The sequence below is a fragment of the Sinohyriopsis cumingii genome, unplaced genomic scaffold, assembly GCF_028554795.1.
Source record: "Sinohyriopsis cumingii isolate HCF-2022 unplaced genomic scaffold, ASM2855479v2 utg001530l, whole genome shotgun sequence".
Classification (NCBI taxonomy): domain Eukaryota; kingdom Metazoa; phylum Mollusca; class Bivalvia; order Unionida; family Unionidae; genus Sinohyriopsis; species Sinohyriopsis cumingii.
Window position 1 is genome coordinate 171,195 of NW_028316013.1, and position 27,214 is coordinate 198,408.

General features: G+C 39.1%; 1 protein-coding gene across 1 annotated transcript in view; it reads left to right on the forward strand.

The window, feature by feature from the left end:
• LOC149771980 (uncharacterized) overlaps positions 1–25,202 on the forward strand; it is a 127,193-nt gene extending 101,991 nt beyond the window's left edge. Inside the window, exon 15 of the mRNA XM_089947994.1 lies at positions 22,764–25,202. Coding sequence (XP_089804120.1) covers positions 22,764–23,050 — 287 coding nt within the window. The 3' untranslated portion in view covers positions 23,051–25,202. The remainder of the gene's footprint in view (positions 1–22,763) is intronic.
• The last annotated feature ends 2,012 nt before the right edge of the window (positions 25,203–27,214 follow it).

A 27,214-nucleotide genomic window follows, 5' to 3' on the forward strand; every position in this document is an offset into this window, starting at 1 on the left:
CTGATAGCTTGTTATCTGACTGCCAACTGAGGTAGATTTCCATTCTCATTCAGGATTTCGCATCATTGATTGGATATATGTTGGCCAGTGAAGTTAGCATTCCATACCCAGTACACGCTGCTGTACCAGAGAGTCCTTGACACAGAAGGACTACAACTTGAAATTGCATAGGGGTGAATTGACTGTTACATGGTTTTGAGTGACGATTGCAACCTTGTCCACTGGTGGATTCAGAATGGGCATTTTATTGTTTGCCCAGTCTCTGTACACCATCCTTACATCTATTTTGATAGCAGTGATATTAACATAATAATTAACAAACTTATTATAATGATATGGGGAAGATTTAACTATGATTTAGTTTATCAACTGAGTGCCTTTGATTATCAGAAGAAAGACTGTAGAATGTTAATTTCCTTTCACTAGCAGCAGGTCTTTTTCATTTTACAACGCTTCTGATCAGGAATGAAAGGTCAACAAGTAAGACTGCTTATAGGCAATACTGTTGCCCTTTCATATATTAATAAAATGGGGAGTTGGGTTGACAAACTCAAGCATGGCTTTGAAATACAGAAATAATGTAGAACAATAGATATTTGGTTCATTGCATGTTATTGGCCACATTGAAGATGGAGGCGGATGTTCTATCAAATTAGTTAAACCATGACTGAATGCATGTTGAGGCCCTAAATTTTTCAAGAAATTGAACATAATTTGGTAGATGTAATATTGACAGTTTCCCTCAGGACCAAACTTGTCAGCTACTAAGATATATTTCATACAAACCAGACCCTCATGCTTCACTTTTGATGCCTTTTTCATGGAGTAATTTCACTCTACCTTATGTTTTTTCCCCTTTCAGTGTAATTCATTGAGTTTTCAGAAATTGGGAGAACAGAGTTGGCAATGGTGGCACTGATCTTTAGTATTCAGCCATTGTTCCCCAAACTACTGTTTTTTTGTATCAGATTGGTGACACATACTGCTCAGAACCTCTCAGATTCTTTTTCTTCCACATGACCCGGCCGTATTGCATCCATTGAAAAAACTCCACGTGGAAGTTTTTTGGCTGTCAGGAAGGCTACGGAGAAAAGAAACTTACCACACTTTATGATATTTAATGCTCTGCTTGGAGACAGTCAACATAGTTACAATATTAGACATATCTCCAGTGATTGCTGTGCTTTTTTGGCCAAAACCAGATCTATCCATTTTGCTGATTTGTATATTTGTCGGAATACTTAGCTCTTTCATAATGAATAAGGATATAGTGATATCAATACAACTAAATCTGCTATTCTAGTTTTATTGAATGGTTCAAATTTTTTGCAACACCTATTGCTTAAATATTTTTGGGGATGAGTGTTTAAAAAGAGACCCAATTTACCCAAGAATTCAGTCACACAGGATGTTGATATTGTGCTAAGATACTTACAATCAGTTTCAAGAGTTTGTAAACATCCTTTGAAATTTCCCTCACACAGATTGGTTTTGCTTCTGGTAGTGCTTTCTGGCCAAAGAGGGCAATCCCTTAATTTCTTAGAAATTTAGGTGTAAATAAGAGCACAGTTATCTTTATAATTAGGTGATCTTAAGCAATCTTGAGCTGGAATCATCATTTGGGTGAAATTCACACTGCAGCTTATGCACAAGACAGATGACTGTACAGTCACTCTTGTACTTCTTTAGATAGAACAAACAATATTAGGATTAATGAAAACAAACTATATGTTAGTTTCCAGGCCCATTTTTTGGGCAGTGAACAGAGACATGATTTCAGAAAAGCTGCTGCCATCAGTTCTGATATTTTATGCTACATAGTACAAGAATGACATTTCTCACATGCTACCTTTTCAGAGAAGGTACCAGTGGCTACAACATTAAAAACAGCTGTTTGGACCAGAGACTTATGTTCGTGTAATATTATCAGAAAAATGTCATATATGTAATGACATTCAGCAAAAACTTGTTTGAATCAACTTTATCCCATTTGCTAATTCGTTATATATGTTGACCATGTTCAGTTAAATTTCATGATCTGCAATGCACAGTTACTTGACTTTTTACCCTACTATGCTTCTGTCATAGGATATACTCTAAACTTATCATGGGGCCCCTTAGGGTATGAAAGGTTCAGTAAAATTCTAAAGCTAAATGATATTTACCAAGTTAAAGCTTGATAACAATTTCATTGAACCTTTTGCACCCTTAAAGGAGACCAGAAACCAATGGAAATATTGGATAATAATAAAGGTACTATAGCAGTAAACCTTATTCTGAAGTATCATCTGCGACCGAAATGCCAATATTAAAATATTGGCCTATCTTCTAGGAGCTGAATTTCCGTGACCTCGTATGCAAAATTTCCGCGCCTATTCGGTTACTTTCGGGATGTGACGTCATAGTAGCGACTCCAGCAGCCCAAGTGGGAGTTGCCAGAGTAAAAGACAATACCGTTTTGCGTTGCTTACGGGTGTAATAAAACATTAAGAAAAGCCAGTGGACAACATTTTTTTTTCTTTTCCGAAAGATAAAGGCATACTGAAAGAATGGATACATTATTACAGACGAGTCGATTTCAAAGCAACACCATACAGCCCTATGTGCTCGTTACATTTCTCAAAGAACTGTTACGACAGGGATTCTGAAAAAATGGCAGCTCAAGGATACGCAAATGCTAGGCTTAGACAAAAAGTTGGCTCTGTTCCAGACATAACGTTGAATATTTTAAATCCTGGGAAAAGTGTTGAACGTGCGAGTTACGAAAATAGGCAGAAGGCCGAGTAAGTGACCACAAAATGCAACAATCAATTCACAGATCTTTTATCTACACCAGCAGTGCTAAAAATAAATCGGATAGCCCGACACCCTGGGTCCCTCTGGTTTTAGTTCCGGCCCATCCTGTATTCAAAATGAGGTGCCCGTCAGGCTTGTCGAAACAAAAATTGTTTGCCTGAGGAAACTTTGATCGCGCTGGTGAAATTAGTAAATGTATTTTCAAGATGTTGACATGCATGCCTTAACATGGCACAATCTAAATCAAATCAATACTGTCCAAGGTGAAATTTAGATTTGATTTTAATCAAATGGAGGCTTTGCCAAAAATAATATTCTAAACCTGTCGTGTTTCGAGAAAACACAATTTTCAGTAATCTTATAAAAATTACAAATTTTTAAAAAAAATCATTGTATACATGTAGTATGCATAAACGGTAATCTGTAATGATTGGAACTGATATAAAATTATTCCTTGGGCAGTTTAAATAACAGCGATTAAAAGAAAAGAGGTCAAAGTTTCACATTAAATGGCTGACAATAGAAACTGGGGGGGGGGGGACTATTGACCCAACCCCTTGCCCCAATGTGCGAGCGCCCATGGGACGTACCTTTTCTCCATGTGATACGCCTTATTATTCCCCCAGGACAAGCCCATTTTGCATATTCTGGTCAGCTCTGGCTAAATTGCAAAATAGCTAAAGTTTTGATTTAAGTACGCAAACAATAAAGCCGATGTGACCGTTCCGGTGGCCTAATGGTTAGAGCGTCCGCCTCGGATGCGGGAGGTCGTGGGTTCGATCCCCGGCCGAGTCATACGAAAGACTTTTAAAATGGTACTAACAGCTGCCTCGCTTGGCGTTCAGCATTAAGAGGTTAGTGTTAGGACTGGTCGGCCTGGTGTCAGGATAATGTGACTGGGTGGGACATCATGCTACATGTCTGCGGCATGATGCCCCAGTGCTAGACATCACTATAAACTGCCACATTGCAGACATCGTAGCGATATGACTGAAAAATTGTTAAAGCTACGTTAAAAATCAAAATCACATCACATCACAATAAAGCCGATGTGACTGATGAACATATTCCATCCTTGCATTGATCTTGTGAAAAGGACTGCCCTTCGGACATACTTCAAAGAAACCCTGTTCGACAGTGTGTGTGTGTGTAAGCACCAGCAATTGATTGCCAAAATAAACGATGCCTATTTTGTTGTTACTTACGATGCCATGGACTTCAGGTTTAAGTCTTAATGCATGTAACACTGTTTGCTGAACAAAATATTTATTCAGAATTAGTTCTTTAGGGCCACATATACTGCATGGTATATTTTGTTTTATTCATTTTAATTTAATTATGGTAATTAAACTTTACATATACGGTCGAGGAATGTCATGTGTTAACTGGCCGAGTTTCTTTGGCGGAAATGGAGATGCGATTTTTGTTTGCAGAGAAAATTTCACAGTGATCATTCATTTAAGCTAATTGGTGACAATTGTATTCTTTAAATTTTGTTATACTATAGTACTGTTGTAGTTGTTTAAAAACATCTGAAATTTACTTGAATAATGTTTAATTTTCACGTTCTATTTACTGAAGAAGAAAAAAAAAGAAAAAAAATGTTGTGTGATATTAATTATTTCGTCCAGTGCCGGATTTAGACGTGTGTGCGTGTGATTTGAATTTTTAACGTAGTTTTAACAATTTTTCAGTCATATCACAACGATGTCTGCAGTGTGGCAGCTTAGACTGTGGATTGCATACGTTATATCTATTTATAAACGGTTTGGGGTTGGTTTTTTCTTCTTCTGACAAATGAAAATTGACAGACATAATGTAATTATCGGGACTTCGCTGCGACAAATTTAGAGATATTACGAGATCGAGATGTAGATGAGGAAATACCCCCAAAATCAGGAGGTTTTTCTCCCGGCTTGAGAGTTGACAGGTATGAACTGTCCGGGCTTGTGGAATTTCAGTCAGGCTTGAGTTTATTTAAGTCACCTGCCCGGGGCCTGTGCCTAAACAAATTCTTTTAACACTGACCAGTACAGTACATAAACTATTATATCAGACTGCAGATTCAAGTTTTGAATGTGCAACCCAAATGTGGTCTCCTTCCGTCTGCATCGCTCGCCAATGTTTATGTTTGTATTCGAGGACTGGCTAGTATTGCGTCACGGTACCACGTGATCTGTCGTCTCATTAAAACTCGGAAAAACTCGGCAATTTACGGAATCGTGGTTTCTTCCATGCAATAAAATCACTACCCGCTTACGATATTAGCAGCAGAGGGGGCGAATCGGACATTTTGTCCAATCGTTATTTTGCTTAATTATTACTTTCTGCACTCAACGATCTAGTGTCGTCAGCGCCTGGTAAAAAAAAAAAACGACAACGTCGTTGGGGATCGTCCAGTCGTCATTTGGTTTAATTAACACCTTCTGCGCGCCGATCCCCAGCGTCGTCAGCGTCCGGTAAGCACATCGACGACCGCGTCGATGTCATCGCCCCCTCTGCTGCTAAGTAGTTATTTACAATGAAAATTATTTACAACTAACCGAATATTTGGTCAAGTCCGATACGATATCGTGTCCGAGGATCATGTAAATTTATCGTTACGAATCCATGTGGGGTCGACTGAGCATGACTAAAAAAGTTTCGAAAAACATTAAAGTCCATGTCACCGCCGCACCATGTCTGCCAAATATTTCGTAGCGTGTGTGTATCAACGCCGTTGAACACAGCAAGAATATTACAGTTGTCTCTAATTACTTTTGGAATCTGAGTGTATCGTTGAGTGACATATATCACGTCAGTGTTTTTATGCCTGCCTCTGGAAAATATCCTAGCTGGGTTTTTTTGATTGTCTAACATAACATCATCGTACACGACTAGATTGTTAACGTCGCCATCAATATCATCAATACCCGGTGCATCATTGATATCCGTAATAAACTCAATAACATTTTTTTTAGCGATCGCTGATGCATTCTCGTTGAAATCTTTTAACACCTCGTAGCATCGTTGATCATCTACGCTAGGAGCAACCAAATACAACTTATCCCACTTCATCCATCTCATTATTAAATTGAGTAACAATTGCGTCTTGCCGGATCCAGATGGTCCGATGATAATCATCCGGATCGAGTTTGGTAACGCTGCAACATGCTTAACTGGTTCTCTTGTTTTAGTCGCCGAAAAATCAATTATATTCATATCTCTATACATAAATTATGGATCTATATTGTGTGAAGTGTAGAGTGCGTACTGGCACAAATGATATGACAACCGCTACAACAAGAAATAACAGATCGACGCTTACTGGTAAGTGTGTACAATGCGGTACAAAGAAATTTAGATTTATTTCTATTAGACCCGGAGATGTTTTAAAAAAAAGCGAGGAGGTGACATCGCAGCCAAATTGGCAAAACTCCCCGGAACACCGTGGGCAAAGTATCCAGGAGAAAAACACCTCCCAGGATATAGCTACTGTGGCCCCGGAACACGATTAGATATTAGACTCGATGATCAAAATCAGCCCAAACCCGGTGAGTATCCAATAAACGCTATCGATAAGGCGTGTCATGCTCATGATGTTGCTTACAAAAGTAGCGATCTGCAACAGCGTCATATCGCGGATGTAAAATTAATTCACGCATTAAATGCTATTCCTGATAAATCCGTCAAAGAAAAATTGGCCTCATGGTTGGTAAAATCGGCTATGAAAGGTAAATTAATGATTGGAAGCGGAGCTTCTGGCGCTGGTAATTGAAAACGATAGCGTTTATAATAACAACATGGAATCCATCTATTATTCTCCGAGAGGATACTGGAAGGGGAAGGCCGCAATTGGTAAGCTTGCAAGCGCTGCAAAGGTAACAAAGACCACTGCGGCTAATTGGTTATCCAAACAGGCTATATGGCAAATCTATCTACCACCGCCTAAACAAATCAACTTCTCGCGCTTTGATGTCAGCGTACCTAATGAAGTTCATCAGGCTGATATACTATTTTTGCCGCATGACAACGGTTACAAATACGCGCTAACCGTAGTTGATGTTGCGAGTCGATACAAACAAGCGGAGCCGTTAAAAACAAAGTCGGCAACTGAAGTAGCCGCTGCGTTTGAAAGAATTTATCGAAGAGGCCCTCTGCGCTGGCCAAATCTATTACAAGTTGATCCCGGTAGTGAATTTCGCGGCGCTGTTTTATCAACGCTGAAACATCATAGCGTCGCGATACGACGAGGTCATACTGCGCTACATCGTGATCAGGCAATTGTTGAACGATTCAATCGGACTCTTGCTGAACGGTTATTTGGATATCAATACGCGAAGGAATTCATCCAAGAAAAACGATCTCGTGAATGGGTTAAAAGGTTGCCAGGCGTAATTGCAGCGTTAAATAACGAGATTACCCGAGCAATCAACATGAAGCCCAGCGACGCGATTAAATACGAGTATATACCCGGAAAATCAAAAATAAATAGCGTTTCCAAGCCGATTCTCGGCGATGTTACCGTGAGATATCTATATGAACCAGGAGAGCTTGAAGGCGGTAAAAAAAGAGCTACTGATCCTATTTGGAGTGTTACCACACATAACATATCAACGATAACACGATCAACTGGTAGACCACCGATCTATAGACTGGATTCAACTGCTCCTCAGCGCGGATTTACACGCGAGCAACTACAAGTGATACCTAACGATACTCAATTACCCCCACGTGGTCTTAACTAGCGCCGTTGCGTCTATTGCACTCAAGACAGGTCAACCTCACATTGTTTTTGACATGACCGAGACTGTTATCGATCCTATCCACGGTAAATTGGCGAGTGTCTTTATCCGAATAACGCCAACTCATTATACAATTGCAACTCGCGCAGTGATTATTCTGTTGTTGTCGTAGCGAGATTATTAATTCGGCATCAATATCAAAACGCCGCTGTTTTTTTTTATCCTGTTGGCGGTAACCCGAGAGTTTTCTATCAATGACGCTTGCATCGATGGTGACTTTGTCGCCGGCTTCGTCGGTGGCTTCGTCAATAACAATTCTTCGAAGCTGATTTATCCTTCGTACTCTGGACACTGCAAGATAGACTAGATTCGACCATTCGATGCGATTATCAACTATCCAAACAATTGTGTCCGTGATGGTTAGTCCCTGCGAGGAATGTATTGTTGTTGCGTATCCTAGCGTCCACGGGGATTTATTAGCACGTAGCGCGTCCTCGACGACACCGATATCAACGAGCACGATATCATTCAGCACGAGAATTTGTTTTTTTGTTCCCGACGCTGTCGGGGCTGGAATTTCAACTTCAATGTTCTGCCGCCGTGTGTCCGCGGGTCTATAACATAACGGCACTGGACGCGTTGGAAACTTTTCCTTATGCAACGTAAACAACTTCCGCTGAAGTGTGTCTCTGACTATCTTTCTACTCGCTACAATCAAATCGTTTGGTCTCCATGTTTCCCAGAATTCATTCAACGGCGTTTCCGGAATTACCTCGCGGATTATTTCACACTGAACTCTATCCGGCTGTAATCTGATTAGTTTTTTAACCTCGCGCAGTTGTTCATCAAGTGCTCGGTAATCAGTATCGGTTTCTTCATAATAGTCCACAAAACCCCTTAACCAATCATGTGGACCCTCGCCGACAAATGGTGGTGGTTGGCCATGATCCCCACACATGATTACCGCTGTATTCGCGCGCAGCAACCACTCAAGAAACATTTGTAAAGTATCTAACGAAACAGTACATATCTCATCCCAGATGATAATGTCGGGAATAAATTTTTCACCCATTCGATCAGGAGTCCACTCACCGCCGCTGTATCGAAAAAAGCTGTGATAAGTAACGGCGTCAACATTTCGTTGTTTTATCTCTCGCGCTAGTCTATGGGTCGGTGTAAGCACGATTATACTTGCCCGCGTTCGAAATAATTCAATTGCCCGAGTCGTCTTTCCTGACCCGCCACAGCCGCTTAAATAAACTGTTTTATGTCTACAAATTGGATCAGAACACGGTGGTGCATTAGACCATTCTGACAATTTATCACCGCGTAAGTAGTTGTTCTCAACGGTGACATCTGCTGACGAGGAATAATCGCGTCGTATTTCATTTTTAATTCTCCATGTACCCCAACTCTCGTCCGGACTAGTAAACCCGGCTACGTTTCCCTTATACGCTACGTCAATATAAAATGAATCAACGGCTACTCTAACCGCGGTATCGGGGAATCTATTTATCATCGAGAATAAATTGATAGCGGCATAACCCAGCATAGACGCCCTCAAATGTGGATACGCCGGGCTGTCTCCATCGCTGTAGGTAACAACTGTACCCAACCTCGTTCCATTGGACAAGAAAGCTGTTTTGCAGTTCACGTATCTATTTTTTGCCACTGCGTCCTTGATTACGAAATCATATTCTGCGTCATCTATAATCAGCCGTGAGCAATATCGTTTGTAGTCGTGGTTTTTTCCACCTTGTGTGAACTTACCAATTATTCTTCTACCGAGATCTTTTGCCTCGCGGTTTCGTTGGTTAAATATCCTCCTGGACCATTCGATGATATATTCCTCGTCGGCATCAATGTTTTTTCTGGACTCGTCAATTATGCTATCTAGACGCTCCGGTTCTGGTAACCAGACTTCAGTCTGTGCCCGGTATGATATAATCGCGTCACTGACAATCAACGAAACTAGCATGCTACAATCAATCATATACCGTAGCAGCGCTATTGGCAGCCACTTCTTTTCAGCCATGTGTCTACCGATCCAAATATAGCAACAGCGATGGAGTCCTGTCGCGAATTCAAATGATACTATGCGAGCGAATCCGGTTAAATCAAAATCAGGCAGTGGTCCATTAATAGCAACACGAGTCATTTCATGACTGGGGTGTCCAAATCGTTTGAAATACTCAGCGGCGGATCCATACCCGAGAAAACTCGCTGGATAACAGGCAACCATATCAACCGAGATCATAGCGTCGCGGTTGTATTCAGTGTTCCATAATCCACCGTGATAGTATTCCAAACAACTGGATTGTACATCCGGTAGAAATTCCCTGCGCGTTGGTCTCCACGCATTTTTCCTTGCTGCAACATGAGCTACAACCGATGGAATCGTAAAACAATTTGTTAGCAGTTGTTCATCATGCTCTTCAAATTCCATGGCGGTTTTTTTCATCCTGTTGTGAAATGCTTCAGTGCGATATAATTCACCGTTTGGTCTTACAAACTGATCAAAGGTATCCGCATCGTTTTCAGCGCTGCGAAGTAACCACACTGATACAGGGTCGTTTTTACACAAATAAGCGATAGCATCAAATAGTTTCCTCTCCGCGAGAAAACCGTCCTTGGAGAATTCTTCTCCTAAAAATTCTTCGGGTATATACTTTACTGTTCTATCCCGTGGAAATATTGTGATCGCGGGCGTCCATGCGTGTTCGTTATGATCAATAATTTTGATTGGGGCTCCCTTCGATTTATACTTCGATTCGTATAATACTTCACCGGTTATCGTTGTAACGGTTATTGGAAATCTCAACGACGTTTCTAATCTCGCTATGTCGCTGATGGTTGCTCCACGCTCTTTTACGGTTAGTTCCCACTGGTTGATTTTGCTACGTCGTAAATCAGTCAATTTGTTTCCTCGACATGCATTTGTAAAATGCTCTATTATTCGTTCTGCTACACAATTTATCCCAGTTGACTGTTTCATCGGTTTCAGTTTTCCGATATCAGGTTTCTTATTTAACGGGTATATTCCATAAACAACTGCTGTTTCAGGATACGCTCGTTCATAGTATGGTCTATCAATTCCGGTTAACAACCCCGGCTTGGAGTCGCGGCTGACAGTGACTGTTTTCATGTCGCTGAGAACTGGTTCAAATTTATCACGTATGATCCAATCACCTGATTCCACCCGGACAATGAATTTTACTCTGAAGAAATACTTTTTACCGTCAAGTTGTGATATTATCGTTGCTGCGCGGTTGTCGTTCATGGTAGCATCAACAACACCATCAATTCGAAATGTTGACCAACTATGAGATGCACCATCACGCTTGAATTCATTGATACAATCGCGTATTTTATTCAACAGGGTTCTATCGTTTATTAACGCTTTTGGTGTGTCCTTGAGGACTCTATCGAGATTGAACTTAATATTTTTCCGGGGCTTAATTGCTGCCAATCTCTCGAACTCATCCATATAATTAAAACAAGTATTTAAATGAAAGAATATAGTATAATGAATCACTGCAAATGGTTAATGATTGGGTCGACAACCCCGTGCAATAAATCATGTAGAGGTGAATTCTGCGGGTACCATTTACAAAGCGTTCGTAATGGTTCTCTTGGTCCCCTCCCGTGCTTGGTTTGCCACGTCGGTGTAAGAGGAAAATCGCAGTTGTGTATTAATTGTGGCGGAAAGCGATACAGGGAACTAAAACGTTATTATGACAAGCGAATTAAAAACGCCGTCATTGACCCCACCGCCGACTTCGTCATCAAAACCCCCCCAAGACTACGTTGAAAGATTTATAATTAAACCAAATAATAAATTAGACAAGTAGTATTATTATACAAATGGACCAAGAATTTCAGCCGCATCCCCTGCTCGTCAATTACGAGGCGTCTCGCGACGGCATTGTTAGAAATCGTAGACTGAAGAAGCCGGTTGGATGGAAAAACAATCACGGATATTTGATGTTTACTGCTGGAGGGAAAAAATATCTCTGTCACAGAATCATCTATGAATGTTTCCACGGATTGATCAAAGATCGTCTCGTTATTGATCATATTGATGGATGCCCTCAAAATAACAGACTGTGTAATTTGCAAGCCATCTCTCAGAGTGAAAACAGTAAAAAAGGCCAAACTGGTAAGTACTCAAAAGCAACAAGGGGCGTCAAATCATTTGATACAACAACTCACGAGGAAAAAATATTTCAGTCGATGAATGAGGCAGGAAAATATTTTGACATTTGTATCACCTCAGTACGATTTGCTGCAGAACGAGTATATCAAACAGCGATCTCAAAAAAGACGGGTCACAGAATTCGATTTTCATATATAACATCAAAGGGAGATAACTCGTTTTGTGATAGCGTCGCATGACAAGAGTTACGTCCCTTGAAGTCCAATTAATGTTGCGATTAATTAATCATTTTACGATGAAAACTAATGAAATACACGCTGTTATCTAACAGCTGTATTCTTTTTTTTAATGTTTTATTTGAGTATTTGGTTTCATTTAAATGCCGTGAAACACCATTAATAAGTATTTAAGGATTCAAACGATTCAAGGGAATTCAAATTAACACACACCTTGTGACTGACGCCGCTGTATTAGTCACTTTATATATAAGATGACTCGTTATAAGCCTGGGGCTTTCGAAAGCCAATTCAACTAATCAAAACTAACCCACGCTCTTGACCCGGGCGTGTGGTTGTCTTTTGTTCACAATCATGCAACCGGGTTAATTTAATTGGGTTGCTTTTGATTGGTTGAATTGGCCGTAGAGTTCCGCCCCGCCGTTTTATGTTTGTGCTGTCTTGTGTCGTCCCATCATCCATCAATCATTTCATTGTAAATATATTCATCCTTAATTAAGTACATGTAGTGATATCCCCCAAGCATATCTTCTGGGCGGTCTACGATGACGTTTGTCACCCTAGGCCTCCCTCCTGGAGATGTATGCTTTGGGGTTCCAAGATGTGAATGTCCTTAATTAAGTATATGTATATGCCTGCAATCTGCCACAACACTCGAGTGGAGATTTACGGCATTGTACTGTCCATGTATGCCTGCAATCTGCCACAACACTCGAGTGGAGATTTACGGCATTGTACTGTCCATACAAAAAAACGGGGTCAAAAATGACCCCCAATAATTTTATTAAATTTTAACTTAAATTTTATTAAAATTTTTGATATTAGAAATAAGATGTTATATAAGAATAATGAATATCGAAGACATCAATAATATATTAGCCGAGATTTCAAAATTAAAAAATCAAGGAATTGAATTATCTGATGGTCTCGACAGTGAAAAAATATTATCCGATTATGAGATTATTAACGAACAGTCGAAACGGGGGCGTTTTACCCTGGCCCGCGAGTACTTTTTTATAAAACGATTACAACATACGATCAATGAAAACTTGTACCACAATGACGCAAATGCATTCATTGGACTATTCACTGCCGTTGAAATAATACGAAAAAAACTCGGACGTGTTTATGAACGACGCCGGGAGATTTCTAGTAAGATCAAAAACATTAGAAGGATTATAGACGAAAACTCCGTGGAGCCCCCGATGGTACACTCGGCGGAAAATTAGAAAATTGCGGATCAATTTACAATAATGGTAGGTGAATCACTTACTACTCGGCTAGCCAGAGAGCGACTAGCAGCGCTTAGAAAGTTTATACCGTTACGAGACAGAGTGAGAGAGAAACTTCAAACGCGACAACAAATGCAAACTGATTTTGCTGTTGGAAGTGAACAGTTATTTGCCCCGGTAACTAAAGCGACTAAGGATGTTACGGCGGTAACTGTACCCGTTCTTGGTGCGCTTGAAAAGATAGCGGTAGAGACAAAACAAACAAAAAGGTCTTTAGAAACACTCCCTGCAAAAATAGCGGCTGCTACAACACGGAGGCCACCACCACTCGCTATAACCGAACCACAAGAACCTTATGTTACAATGGCCGACGAGGAAGAACTAGGCGCTACTGCGAAAGAACCAGAAGAAGAAATACCAGAAGAAGAAATACCGGAAGAAGAAATACCGGAAGAAAAAGAGGGGAATATACCCCGTATTGTACTCAAGAAGAGCACAATAGATCAAATTAGAGGTTTCAGCAACAGGGAAGAATTAATTAATTTTGCTGCCAACAATTTTGCTAAGAGCATACGAGATAAGAAGCATATCAATAGCGGTTACGAGAAAAATATAAAGTCGTTAAAGGACTGGGCAAGAATAGTGTATTTAGCGAGTAAACATAAAGATGCATTACCACATCGTAGTAAATCCGATTACGACGCATTCCACAAGGAAGTTAAGAGTATAACACCAAAAAAAGGAAAAGGATACTCTGTTGGTAAAGAATCCTACGGCGTTACCTGTCCTAATAGTGTTCTCAGTGATATATCACGGCTGGAAGTACTAATCGGAGGAAAACGAGCCGGAAATAACTCTCCGGAAATAATCAATGAGGCCGCTGATATTTGCAAGCGGTTATTTGCAGGCGGTATTATGGACATTAATGCATATCGAACGCTCATAGACGAGCTCGTGGATGATTAATTGGAAAACTGGTGTTTTTAATAAGGATGATCATACACTACAACCACGATAAACCAGTACTCGTCTACGTGGTAAACTCGCGATTGCCTGTTTACCGCGCGTACTATGGAGATGGTCTCGGTAGCACCATTGCGGGGTTATTTACAAGAATGGCTCCAAAAGTAGCGCCGTTAGCCAAACAATTAGGAATGAAGGCTATTGATGTTATTCGTGATAAGGGAATCAGCGCTATTGGAGATGTTGCCGGAAAGGCGCTTTCAGCCGCGCGGGACAAACTAATGTCGTTGGTGAAATCCAAGAGATTTTCAAAAAGAAAACAGAAACCACCGGTAATGCCATCAACGACAGTGATGCCTGCAAATGTCAGTAAAGTAATAAATAACGCCGTGGAAGAAAAACTAGAGTCGTTGGCGACGACTCCGTCGTTGGCGACTTCGCCATCCGCCGATGCGGCAACCAACGCGCTCATGAACGCGATAGCGGGAAGTGGTCTACGACGAAAAAATCGCAATTGAAAACATCAACATGATAAATAATAGAATGTTTGCGCGAACCGCTGATCCCGCGTTTGATATGGACGCCCCAGTGCGCAGGGATGATTCTGTCCGTGATTATCAATTTTATTCTTATTATGCAGCGCAACCCGACCTACGATCGCGAATTGAACTTCAGGTCCAAGATACCAGTAAATACTTTCTGCCGTGTGAAGCGTTTATCGAAATCGAGGGAGAACTCGTGACAAATGCCGCCGATAATGCACCATACGCAGATGACCATCGTGTTCGAGTTGGCTTCGTCAACAACGGTATCATGGCGTTATTTGAGAGCGCCAGATATCTTATTGACGGGCGAGAAATTGAATCAATAGAACGCGAGGTTGATGTTGCAACGACGATAATTGGGTTGGCGAGATACTCGGATGATTATACAAGATCGGCGGGCCCATCTATAATGTTTGCGAAGGACACCACTAATAACCCTGACCATATTCAGTACATCAACGTGCTGGTGGAAAGAGATACCGCAACTGACCCACAGGCTGAAGCAGCCAATCCAGACCGCAGAGCAAGACCAGGCGCTAATTTCAATATTATAAAAAGTCTTAACGATAATTACAATATGGGATTCGCAACACGAGTAGGGATGTTGCAAGGACCACGCCGACAGTTTTCATGCGCGATTCCACTCCATCACATATTTGGATTCTGCAGAAATGTCAGGAAGGTTATCTATGGGGCTAAGCACACAATCGCGCTGACGCGAAGGGGCGATGATAACAATGCAATATGGCACGCTGCTGGCGTCGCTGCCGGTAAAGTCATTTTAACTAAAATGGCATTGTGGATGCCGGTGCTGACTCCATCAGTTACCACGGAAGCACGATTGTTAGCATTTATGGAACAGGGAGGGAAATCGTTGTTGAGTTGGCTAGCGGTAACAACTGATGCTAAAGAGGATAACGTCGCTGATACGTTTACATGGCACTTGGCATCAAAACAGGGTGTTTCAGCCCCGCGTCATATATTCATAGCGCTACAGAATAGGGAACGATTGGGCAGTCAAGAACGCAGCCATATGATATTTGATCAATTAGGAGTCAGGGATGTTTCGCTGAGAATAAACGGACAACAGGAACCATCCGAGGATATACAGCTTAATTACGGCGACAACCATATCGCACGTGTGTACCATCGATTGCTGTCATACATGGGTCGTGATCAAAACGTCGACACTGGTTTGCAAATATCACAACTCGATTTTAAAAACCTATATCCGATTTATTATTTTTCGTTGGAACATCTTGATTTAACGAGACAATCCGTCGTTGATATACACTTCCGAGCTCGTATAACCCCCCCGGGTGGTGCCAATTATAGAGCGGTTGCTGTCATTCTCAGCGATAAATCAATGCTGCTAGAAGGCGTTGGTGGACGAATGAGAATCGTTGATGCGCCAGTGGAAAACATGTAATTGAAAGCACAAAACGCGTTTACAATAAAATGTCGTATAGTGTCATCAGTGTAGAGTTGACTGATGGTCGAGTCAAGAAATTACGATCAAAGTCGGCTAAACAATGCGGGACCACAATAACGCTGAAGCCGTCACAGATGGCGGGTGGTAATCATAAGATATCGTTGACGGCGCGTCAAATAAAACATTTCAATGATGCGATGAAGAATAAAAAGGGTGTTCAAATAGATTTTTCAGCCGCAGCAATTAAAAACATGGAAAAGACCGGTGGGATATTTCCGCTGTTAGCTGCGATTCCAGCGTTGATTGCCGCGGCCGCACCAGCAGTGGCTAAGGCGGCGGCGTTAGGAGCCGTTGGTACCGCGGCGGGAATGGCATTGAAGAAGGCAACCGGGAAAGGCTACAAAAAAAAACGACCCGTGGCCGGAAAGGGTCTAAGACTACCGGGAACCCCGTATTCATGGTACTCGGGAAAGGGTCTAAGACTACCGGGAACCGTTTATTGACTCGGGAGTCTATGACTCCTGAGTCAATGACTCCAATGTATAATTTTGATTTAATAGACGCCGCAAACACGCTAGCGATAAAAAACTTCAGAGGTGTTTTTATGAGGGATCAATTACCGGCGGCACCAAGAAATATTGAAACCGGCATAATTAACCTCGATGGGTCCTCCGGAGCGGGAACTCATTGGGTTGCATACGCGATTGATCCGCGTGCGATCGTCTATTTTGATTCATACGGGTTAGCCCCACCAAACGAATTCATGCGGTATGTCCGGGCGTGTTCAGCCCCGGCGTGTTCAGCCCGGGTTTTTTATTCCACGCTGCCAACACAGCGATTAAGTGACCCACCGATATGTGGCCGTGAGGTATTGAACGTACTCGCGGCGATTTCATCATCGCGGAAACCACCTCATGTGGTTGTAAACGAATACACTAGTGGGGTCGTAGAAGCTCAACGGATTTTAGAGAATAACATTTACAATAATAATGATTGATATCTGGGGGCGACCGGTTTCGGCGCTGAAAGAATCCACGGAAACGGCCGCCGCCGACATAAAAAAACTAATTGAGGATGAAATCGCTGATATGTTGAATCTAACCAGTGTTGACCCGGGCGAAATAGTTGTATTTCAAGACCGCCAGGGTAAATTGAAATCCGGTAATGTGTCACTGAATGACGTTTTAATACGACATCCTAATGTCGCCAATGGCACTATCGCGTTGTATACCGGCGACGGACGACTCAAACCGGGTAAACATATATCGGAGGTGACGAATGAGATAACATCCGTTCGAGACAGACTTACATCGTTGAATATATCTATGATCGAATTCGACGCGCGGGTGAAAAAATCTGTCACCGATATACAACTCACTACCGCTAGTTTTTTTGGGACCCCGACGGTAACCGAACCAAATCTTGCAACAATAAAGAATACTATTTCGGAGTTTACGACGCTGTCGGGCCAATTTTACACGTTACGAAAAAATGTTAACAGGATCGATGACAACTTTGATAAATTCTTTGGTAAAAAAAATACCAGGCCGGATGAAATCACAATAACTATAAATGATATCATTGCGTATAGACAGGAAATAGAAACAATCAAAACTAATGTTGCAACGAGCAAAGGGAATGTAGACGCGCATGAACGAAAAATAGGAATAATCGGCGCTAATGTTGCAACGATCATAAATAATGTAGACTCGCATGGACGGAAAATAGAAACAATCAAAACTGATGTTACAACGATCATAAATAATATGGACGCGCATACACAGGAAATAGGAACAATCAAAACTGATATTGAAGCGAACAAAAAGGGTGTGGACGCGCATACACAGGAAATAGGAACAATCAAAACTGATATTGAAGCGAACAAAAAAAATGTAGACGCGTATTGGCGGGGAATAGGATTAATCAAAACTGATGTTGCAGCGAACAAAAAAGGTATAGACGTGCATACATATGAAATAGAAACAATCAAACTTGATGTTGCGGCGAACAAAAAAGTATGACCGAGAATACACGGGAAATAGAAACAATCAAAACTAATGTTGTAACGATCATAAATAATGTAGACGCGCATGGACAGAGAATAGAAACAATTAACACTAATGCTATAGCGAGCAAAAAAAGTATAGACGTGCATGAAGGGGAAATAGAAGTACTCAAAATTAATGTTATAGCGAACAAAAAAAGTATAGACACGCATATACAGGAAATAAATACACTCATTACTAGGGTTGCAGCGAACAAAAAAGATGTGGACACGCATATACAGGAAATAGGAACGATTAAAACTGATGTTGAAGCGATTAAAGACGGACTACCGAGAGTAGCAGAGCAATTCGAAAAAATAAAAATCCCTCATGAGAACATCATCAACACAGTATACACAATTCGGCATGGATCATTCGATTGGACTCCTACACAGAATACAGTAAATATTACCGCAACTGTCAAGGGTATTTATCGATTGACACTGGTTTCAATGATGCAGTTTAATATATTATCGTCGAGTTCATCCGGGTTTAACAATACAATATCAACAATTATAGACAAGAACGCAACTGAACTGTTTACAATTTATGCCGTTGATAGAAATCTAGCCGGGGCAAACATTACATGGTATGTGGAATTTGCAGCGAATCTAAGTAATTAAAAACACTAGCTCTTTTAAAATAAAAATGACCACCAAGGAAATTGAATCAGAGGTATCACCGACGTCACATCAATATCGATTCGATACCGCAAAAGAATTTTCCGCGAACTTGAAAACGCTTTCCGAACAATACCGTGCAAAAATAAAAAAATACCGCCGAAAAATAACCGCCATCGACGCGGTCGTGTACTCGGTGTCGGGTATAGTAGCTGGCGCCGGTGTTATTTTATCCACGGTGACCACGATAGCCCCGATCGCTGTTCCAATCGCTGTCTCCGCGATGACAACAGTTGCTGGAGTTGCCAACGCAATCACTAGGAAGATATCATCGTGTTTTCAGAAAAAACTCAACGAGTATACAGTAAAACATCAAATAGTATCCGACGCGTACTCGAAATTATCCGGGTTGATCTCGTTATCGATTGATAATTTGTTCATATCCGATGTTGAATTCTCCACGATGGTCCAGTTGTATAGCTCCGCGATGTCAAAAATCGAGGATTTTCAACTGGAAACCGGAACCACCTGGTTGTTGAAATTAGACACTAAAGACAACGAATAATAATAATGTCGCTGAACCCCGAAGGGTTTCAGTTGCTTCAGCGGATCGCGGAGAACACCACTCCGGTACAAACAAATATGATATCAATAACGTCAACGAAACCCGAATTTAGTGTGAACTTCCCATCGCCGGTTCCAGTAAAGGAAATAGCGCTGGCAAAATTGCGAGTATATCACAGTTGGCCTAATATCCGAGCGGATGCATTTAACGGACAACAACCTAATAACTCGCTGGTTTTTGCACGGACAAATAAACCCGATGGGACCCCAGACTGGGAGGAGGTTACAATACCAACTGGGTCATACCAAATAGAACAAATCAATAAAGAATTTCAACGCAGGATAAAATCGATCACAGGAAAGGAATCAAAAATCGCTATTACGGTTCATGAACCGACGTTATCGTCGACGATTGAAATAAGCACACCGGGGTATATGGTTGATATCTATAACAGTTCAATAAGAACCATACTAGGATGGCCTAAGAATCCACCTCATGAAATCCCCGCGGACTTGAACACAAATGCGCAATCGTATCATGAAATTAATCCCAGTTATCGAGATAAGTTGTCTATTATGAAAAACGCGTTATTACCCGGCGAGTTTATATTTCAAGACAGGAATACCATGCAATGGTATTTTCAGTATGAGAAAATTCCTAAATTGCACGCCGTGTTCACATTTAATTTAAATGATATCGATAGTTTTTTTATCGAAATTAATCATAATTACCGATTGCAACTAGAACAACTACGGAAAACAAAAGCACAAAAACACGTTGAGGTGTTAAATCAACTTATATCAGACATGGAATATATCAATGAACTAATCGTTAAAATAATATACGATAGCAACGATGATAATAATAAACAAAAATTCCTAACCGAGTATAATATCACAGAAGCCGATTTACCTGATTTCAAGTTTCCAGGATACAACGCGCCAGAACTAAGAAAGTCTCTTAATGATTTTATCAGTCCATCAACTCATATCCTCAGACACGATAACGGAGATGATGGTAGGCATATTGCTCCATACAACGTAAATATCGCATCGGTGATAGCAATCAATCTAGTGTGTGATGTTATCGAAGGGAGTTACCAGGTAGATACCAAGCAATCAAATCAGGCTCAACAGGGGTATATCCTTTATTCATTTTCACCAACAGCCCCTCCCGGATTTTTAATCTTTGAGAGTCCGATTAATCCGGTCTATATGCGATGCCATGATCGGTTTTTAACGAGAATTAATTTTAGACTTACCGATCAGTCAAATAACCTAATTGATCTACAAGAGGAGGAGTTAGTGATCACTCTGTTTGTAAGATCATAAAGACTTTCATTGTAAATAACTACTTAGCAGCAGAGGGGGCGATGACATCGACGCGGTCGTCGATGTGCTTACCGGACGCTGACGACGCTGGGGATCGGCGCGCAGAAGGTGTTAATTAAACCAAATGACGACTGGACGATCCCCAACGACGTTGTCGTTTTTTTTTTTACCAGGCGCTGACGACACTAGATCGTTGAGTGCAGAAAGTAATAATTAAGCAAAATAACGATTGGACAAAATGTCCGATTCGCCCCCTCTGCTGCTATATTTAATTTATAAACATGTCAGTCGAATTAAAATCTGTAGAGAATTACAGACGTAGAAGGAAAATTTTGATTTCTAGTCTCCTTTAAGGATAACATGCCCACACACCCTCCACATCTCTCATCTTGTATTTGTGACCTCTCTAAAAGACCGACCAGTCATGTGACCGATGCATATAAAATTTGCACAAAAATTTCAGTTGAAGGATTCTAGTTTGTTTATTTTTCCTAAACCCCTTGATTAATTTTTTTTCTCACATATTTAAGGAACCATTATGAGGTTAACACCATTCATTCTGCAACATGACCACTCAACTTTTTGACCTTGTATTCAAGGTCACATGTTTTGCAGCAATTCTTTGATTGTGGGCTTGATATGAAGGTCCAGGTCATATTTAAATTTTACATTTTCAAACAATATTTTGTATTAAATTTAAAAGAACAGAAATCGTAATATGAAAACATTCTTTTGTATGTCACCATGAAAAACATGAAAAGATTCTCTTCTCTGTCTCCATGGAAAATATGAAAACATTCTCTAGTCTGTCACCATGGAAAAGGTGAAAACAAATTAATGTAGATGTATGTATTTTGCACCTTAAAATGGAACTTGTCTATTTCTGAAAGCTGAAATCCTCAAAGTTTTGTTATCTCAAAATAAAACTTTTGATGTTTCAGTAAAATGTATTAGTTTACTTCACCTATCTTAGCCATTTAAATACAGTTCAACCTTGATAGCAGAAACATTGCTCACTTATAGACTTGCCATTTCTCAAATAATACATTTAGTCCTGGTGTAATATGCTCTCTTGTCTGTCACCATGGAAAATGTGAAAATATTGTCGTGTCTGTGTCAGATACTTGCCATTTCTTGAATAACTTTGTCATTTCTGGTGTAAAACATTGTCTTGTCTGTCACTTTAGAAAACATGAAAACCTTCTCTTCTTTTCATCAAATACTTGCCACTTCTTGAATAACTTACTCCATCCTGGTGTAACACATTCTCTTGCTTGTCACCAAGGAAAAGATGAAGACATTTTCTTATCTGTCTCATATTTACCCTTTCTCAGACACCTCACTCTGTCCAGGCGACTAAAGCATTCTCTTGAATATCATCATGGAAAACTTGAAAGTATTGGAAACTCCAAATAAATATACAGTCATGCAGTGCTTTACACTTTAAAGCTAAACAGTCAAAGAGCAAGGACAATTTTTGCATGATAAATCACACCCTGTGTGGTAGCAAATATTTAAAACAACAAACTAATATAATTTTCTTTTTAAAACTTAAGATTTATATACGTAAAGTAGGGCAGGAAAATACTGGTCCATAAAGCTTTTGGTGTAATTGTTTATTGTTTCCTCAATTGTAGCCTTTGGAGGTGGTGTGTTCTTTGCTACAAAAATCCCAGCCACTCTGCATTTTAACTCTGTTGAACAAACAATTCTCAGTTCCATTAAGTTATAAATTGATCAATTTATTCATCTTCCTTTGCAGCTTCAAAGTCATGCTGTATGAGCATTTTATTGTGGTTTGATAGACGAAGATCAAATACAGTTGTCACAGGATACCAGCCAAATATGTGATAGCTAACTTTTGAAATAAAATAAACTGGTTTATTTATCTTTGTGTTTAAAACTAACACATACAGAAGTACTGATAGGTATAGAACATTTATCCATGAAACTTCTGGTGTTTTTAATTTTCCTCAATTAAGCCACAGCCTTTGGAGATGTGTATTTTGTTAAAAATCCTAGTTACTCTGTATTTTTCCTTTCCTAAACTGATGATTCTCAGTTCCACTGATAAATTATGAACTATAAATTGAACAGTTCACTATTCTTCCTTTGCAGTTACAGCCTTTGGAGATGGTGTGTACTTTGCTAAACATGCCAGCTACAATGCCAGTGATACCTATTCATGTCCTGATCTCAATGGCAACAAGAGGATGTATCTGTGTCGTGTTTTGACTGGCCATTACACCACAGGCAAATCTGGAATGAGAGTTCCACCAGCCAAATCTGGTGGTAATCCATATGACCTGTGTGACTGTGTGGTCAACAATCCCAGTAATCCTGAAATATTTGTAATTTTCAGTGACACACAGGCTGTCCCAGAGTATCTGATCACATTTAAATAGACACACGTAGATTATATTTTCTTCAGAAAGTACTGATTATCATTTAGTAGCTGAATTCTTTATTTTTCCCATACATATCTGATAATTTCTTATTTTTACAACTACATGAACTATCATGAATTTATGTACAACTTTTTAAATTTTTGAAAAACAGGTTCCAAGAAAATGTTTAAATTTGAAAGCAGTTGATTACATTGTGTGGACTCCATTTGTTTCTTGTATTATTGTGCTTGTTCATAGTTGTGTGCCTACCTTTTGTAGTACATGTACCTAAGAAGATCATTGTGTGATATGAATCAGTTTAAAGGTATAATTAAGCTAATTAGTTGTTATTGCATCTTAATGTAGTCCCTAAGAAAATCAGTGTGTGTTATTTAGTCCCTAAGAAAATCAGTGTGTGTTATGTAGTCCCTAAGAAAATCGGATTGTGTTATATGATTCATGTTATAAGTTTCATTACACTAGGCCAAATAACTGTTATTGTATCCTAATGTAGTCCCTAAGAACATCACAGTGTGTTATATGATTCATTTTAAAAGTTTCACTACACTAAGTCAAATAACTCTTATTGTATTCTAATGTAGTCCCTAAGAAAATTGTTAATATTTTTTTCTCCAATATTTCCTGGAGAACAAAGAAAAATGTTGCATTCAAAATGAAGTAGAATTAAAGCCTTTACAAAAAAATAAACTTTATTGAGTTCAACTTCTTGGCTTTTGACCAAGATGACAAAGCAAATCAATGTAGTTTGGCCAGTCCCAGTAAGGTCATTTCCACTAAAACTTCATTTTATCCCAAGACACGTAACATGACCTGTGCTGATATTTGTAAAGGTTTCTAATATGATGGCCCTGGTTATTCTGAACTAATAACTAATTTATTTTATTGTAGGCTGTGAATTACTGGATTTTCTGAGAGAAATGTTCTTGATTTAACTGGAGTAAAATATCAATAAATATTTTTTCACTGCCATTCAATAGACATTGAACAAGAATTTTTTGAAATTTGTGAATGATACGTATGTGGTCTAGTGGTAAATATGGCCACTTCTTACAAGACAACCCCGGGTCAAATCCAAAAAGGGGCAAATATTTTATTTCCTATTTTTCTTTCTGTTATGTGCTATTTTACCTTGAATTGGGAAGAAGAATTATTAATACATATATTTTCTGTGTGAATGTACACAACACACAGCAGAACATAAACAGCAAACTGCTGCCATTATCATGCAGAACACATTAAGAAATCTACCTCACTTTTGCTAGCCAATATGTTTGAGTATACAATAAATAGAAAAGTTGCTTGCTCTGGGTGAATAATGGATATATTTCATCTCATGGGTCAAAATTTGAGTATTTTCTCCAGTGGCTTTGGCATTTATGAAAATACTAAGTTTTTCAGCCATTTTGATGAAATACATCCATTATACACTTAGAGCTATCAAATATCATTTCAAGATTTTAATTTTCTTCAAAGGTGTAGAAAAATGAAGGAAACGTGTAAGGAACTTTATTAATTTAGTAACACCTTTAAGAATGAAGCAAAATGATGTTTCAGTTTTTAGTTGATAAAATTAAACTTGTTTTTAAAGTATCAACCTTGACCCTTCACTTTTTCTAGTTACGCTTGCAACGCTGTATGAAGAATGAAGTCATTGTGAATTTTCAAGCTTAAGGGTGATTGCTAGTGAAATGTTTGAGTATTTTAAAGTTTTGAAGACATTATATTTACATAGATAAGGGTCAATGCAATCTAGAATTGCCTGGACAGATCTATGTCAGCTTTCTTGTGCTGATCATAGGTGAATGTTGATAATCAAGTCAGGGTCATTTACATACCATATGTATTCACAAGTTGGATACATCTGAAGACTGCATAGACAAAGATTTGCCATAGCATAATGTGCCAACAGATCTGTGTCCATGCAATTTGTTTGGATTAATCAGTAGAACAAACAGCATAGACCCTGATCTATTGGCATTTTATACTTTGGTATATCAGGGTCTGTGTTGTTTGTAGTTGGACCAGACTTATCAGTGAGTATATACAGTAAATAAGTATTGGATAAAATACATTGTTGCTAATAGTTCATACACTAATAGCTGAAAAGGTATTTAAAAATTCATCAAATCTACATGGGTTGAAGATCACTGATTCATCTTATTAAACACACAAATATACATATATGTCAGTGAGTTTGTCATTGTCATTTTCTTACTGTTGTTGTGTCATTTAACTTGTACAAGAAATATTTTTTTCTTATTTGATAAGAGACAGAAGTTATCATTATATGTCCAGTCTCTCACAAAGTTCATACTATGATGCACTGAGGTAAAAAATGTTGAGTTGTTCATTGACTTTTATTGACTTCATTGACATTGATTCCAGTCTCAAGTTCTTAGCACTCTGATACATTTGGGTAACACGGTGACATAATATTTAGATAATTATAATACATGGCAATATTATACAGGTGTGGACATGAATGTGTTTAGATCATAAAGCAATTTCTATAATGCATGAGGAATAAATAAGATAATTAATCGAAATAATAATATATACTTTTATTTCAGGGTGACTCAATTAGTTACAAATGAGAACTAATCTTCCTTGAGGCCCTCTGTTATGTATATATAAAATACAAACTAATAATAATATGTCCATGTGCACTGACATGTGCACTCACACACACATAGACACACCAGCAAATACACAGTATATAGACAAATATTCACATAAATGTTTCATTGCTGCAGAAATAAAAATGAAGCACAGGAGGTGGTTGGTATAACATGTACATTAATAAGTACACCGTTTTTTTTTAAATTTATTTTTTATGATTTCATCCATATAATACCACTATTATGGAAAAGATGCTTGGTGCTGATTTAATATCGTGGAACGATGTAGGTTACTAACCTGTGATACCTCAAGATTTATGTTTATATAGAACATGCAAAATATCATGCAGGTAATTTTATTAACAACAAATTTAGTTCATAAGTTAAAATCTCACTTAATCTTGTACGCTATGAAATTAATCCATGAATAACTTTTTTTATAGGTGATGAATGTGTGATACTTCAGACATGATTTTCTCCGTTTTAAAGCGGAACTCCGCTTTTCTCCTGACCTGAATCAGATTTTTTTTATATAGTCCATTTTTTATATCATCTCTGTCCTTTCTTTTTAAAAATGGTCTGTGACCCTTGAAAATTATTTGTTCACATATTAGTTAGAACACAACTCTCGTAAAGAGTATTCTGATTGGTCAAAGGTTTAAATTCATCCAGTGAAACTTCGTGTAATGGAAACTGATGGCAGTGGAAAGAAGAAGCATGCTTGCAAAACATACCAAGTTGTTGAGAGAGAGAGCATGACACAAAAAGTTTAGATAAAGGTTTAAAAAAACGTGGAAGTGGAAATGGCTGGAGCAAAACATTGACGGCAATTTAGTTCATCAGTTTATAAGAAAACTGAAAGCTAGAGGACTGACATTTTGTGACCTCTGCAAGAAAGATTTGAATTACGGTAATCACGGTTGAAAGAGTTTGGAACAGCACCTAAAAAGAAGCTATATACAGAAAAATCTAAGCTCAGAAGGCATCTGGAAAAAGTGCAGTTAATTACTAATAGAAGAAAGATTCCTTGCATGAGAGAACAGATGTAGCCCTCTGTCAGAATATGTGCACCACATGTTGCCAATACAAGCACCAGGTTGAAAGGAAGAAAGCTGTCATTGAGAAGGTAAAGAAACGATTGCACATTGAGCCAAAAAAGTCACTGGTGACAAAAAGGAAGGCTAAACAAATCTTTGCCAAAGCCGTAAAAAGAGCTTGACTGGCATATCAACAGGTTGTGTCCATTGGAGAAAAAGACAAGTGAATGTATGGGATTATTTGTATATGGTTGATGTACTTGAGTGTTTATTTTACAGATTTTTTATGAAAAGAGAGAAGTATAATATATTTGCTGCAAAAATTGACAAGTTATTGTGACTTAATTATGATGTGAACACTGACATGCACATGAAATAACTTCAGCATCAAAAGTATTGGAGAACAAATTCATGTGGCTATTAATATTGTGAAATTATTGAAGTAAAGTTCAGCATTTTGGTAAGTTTATTAGTTTTTCAAATGATTGTTGTGGTTTATTTTATGA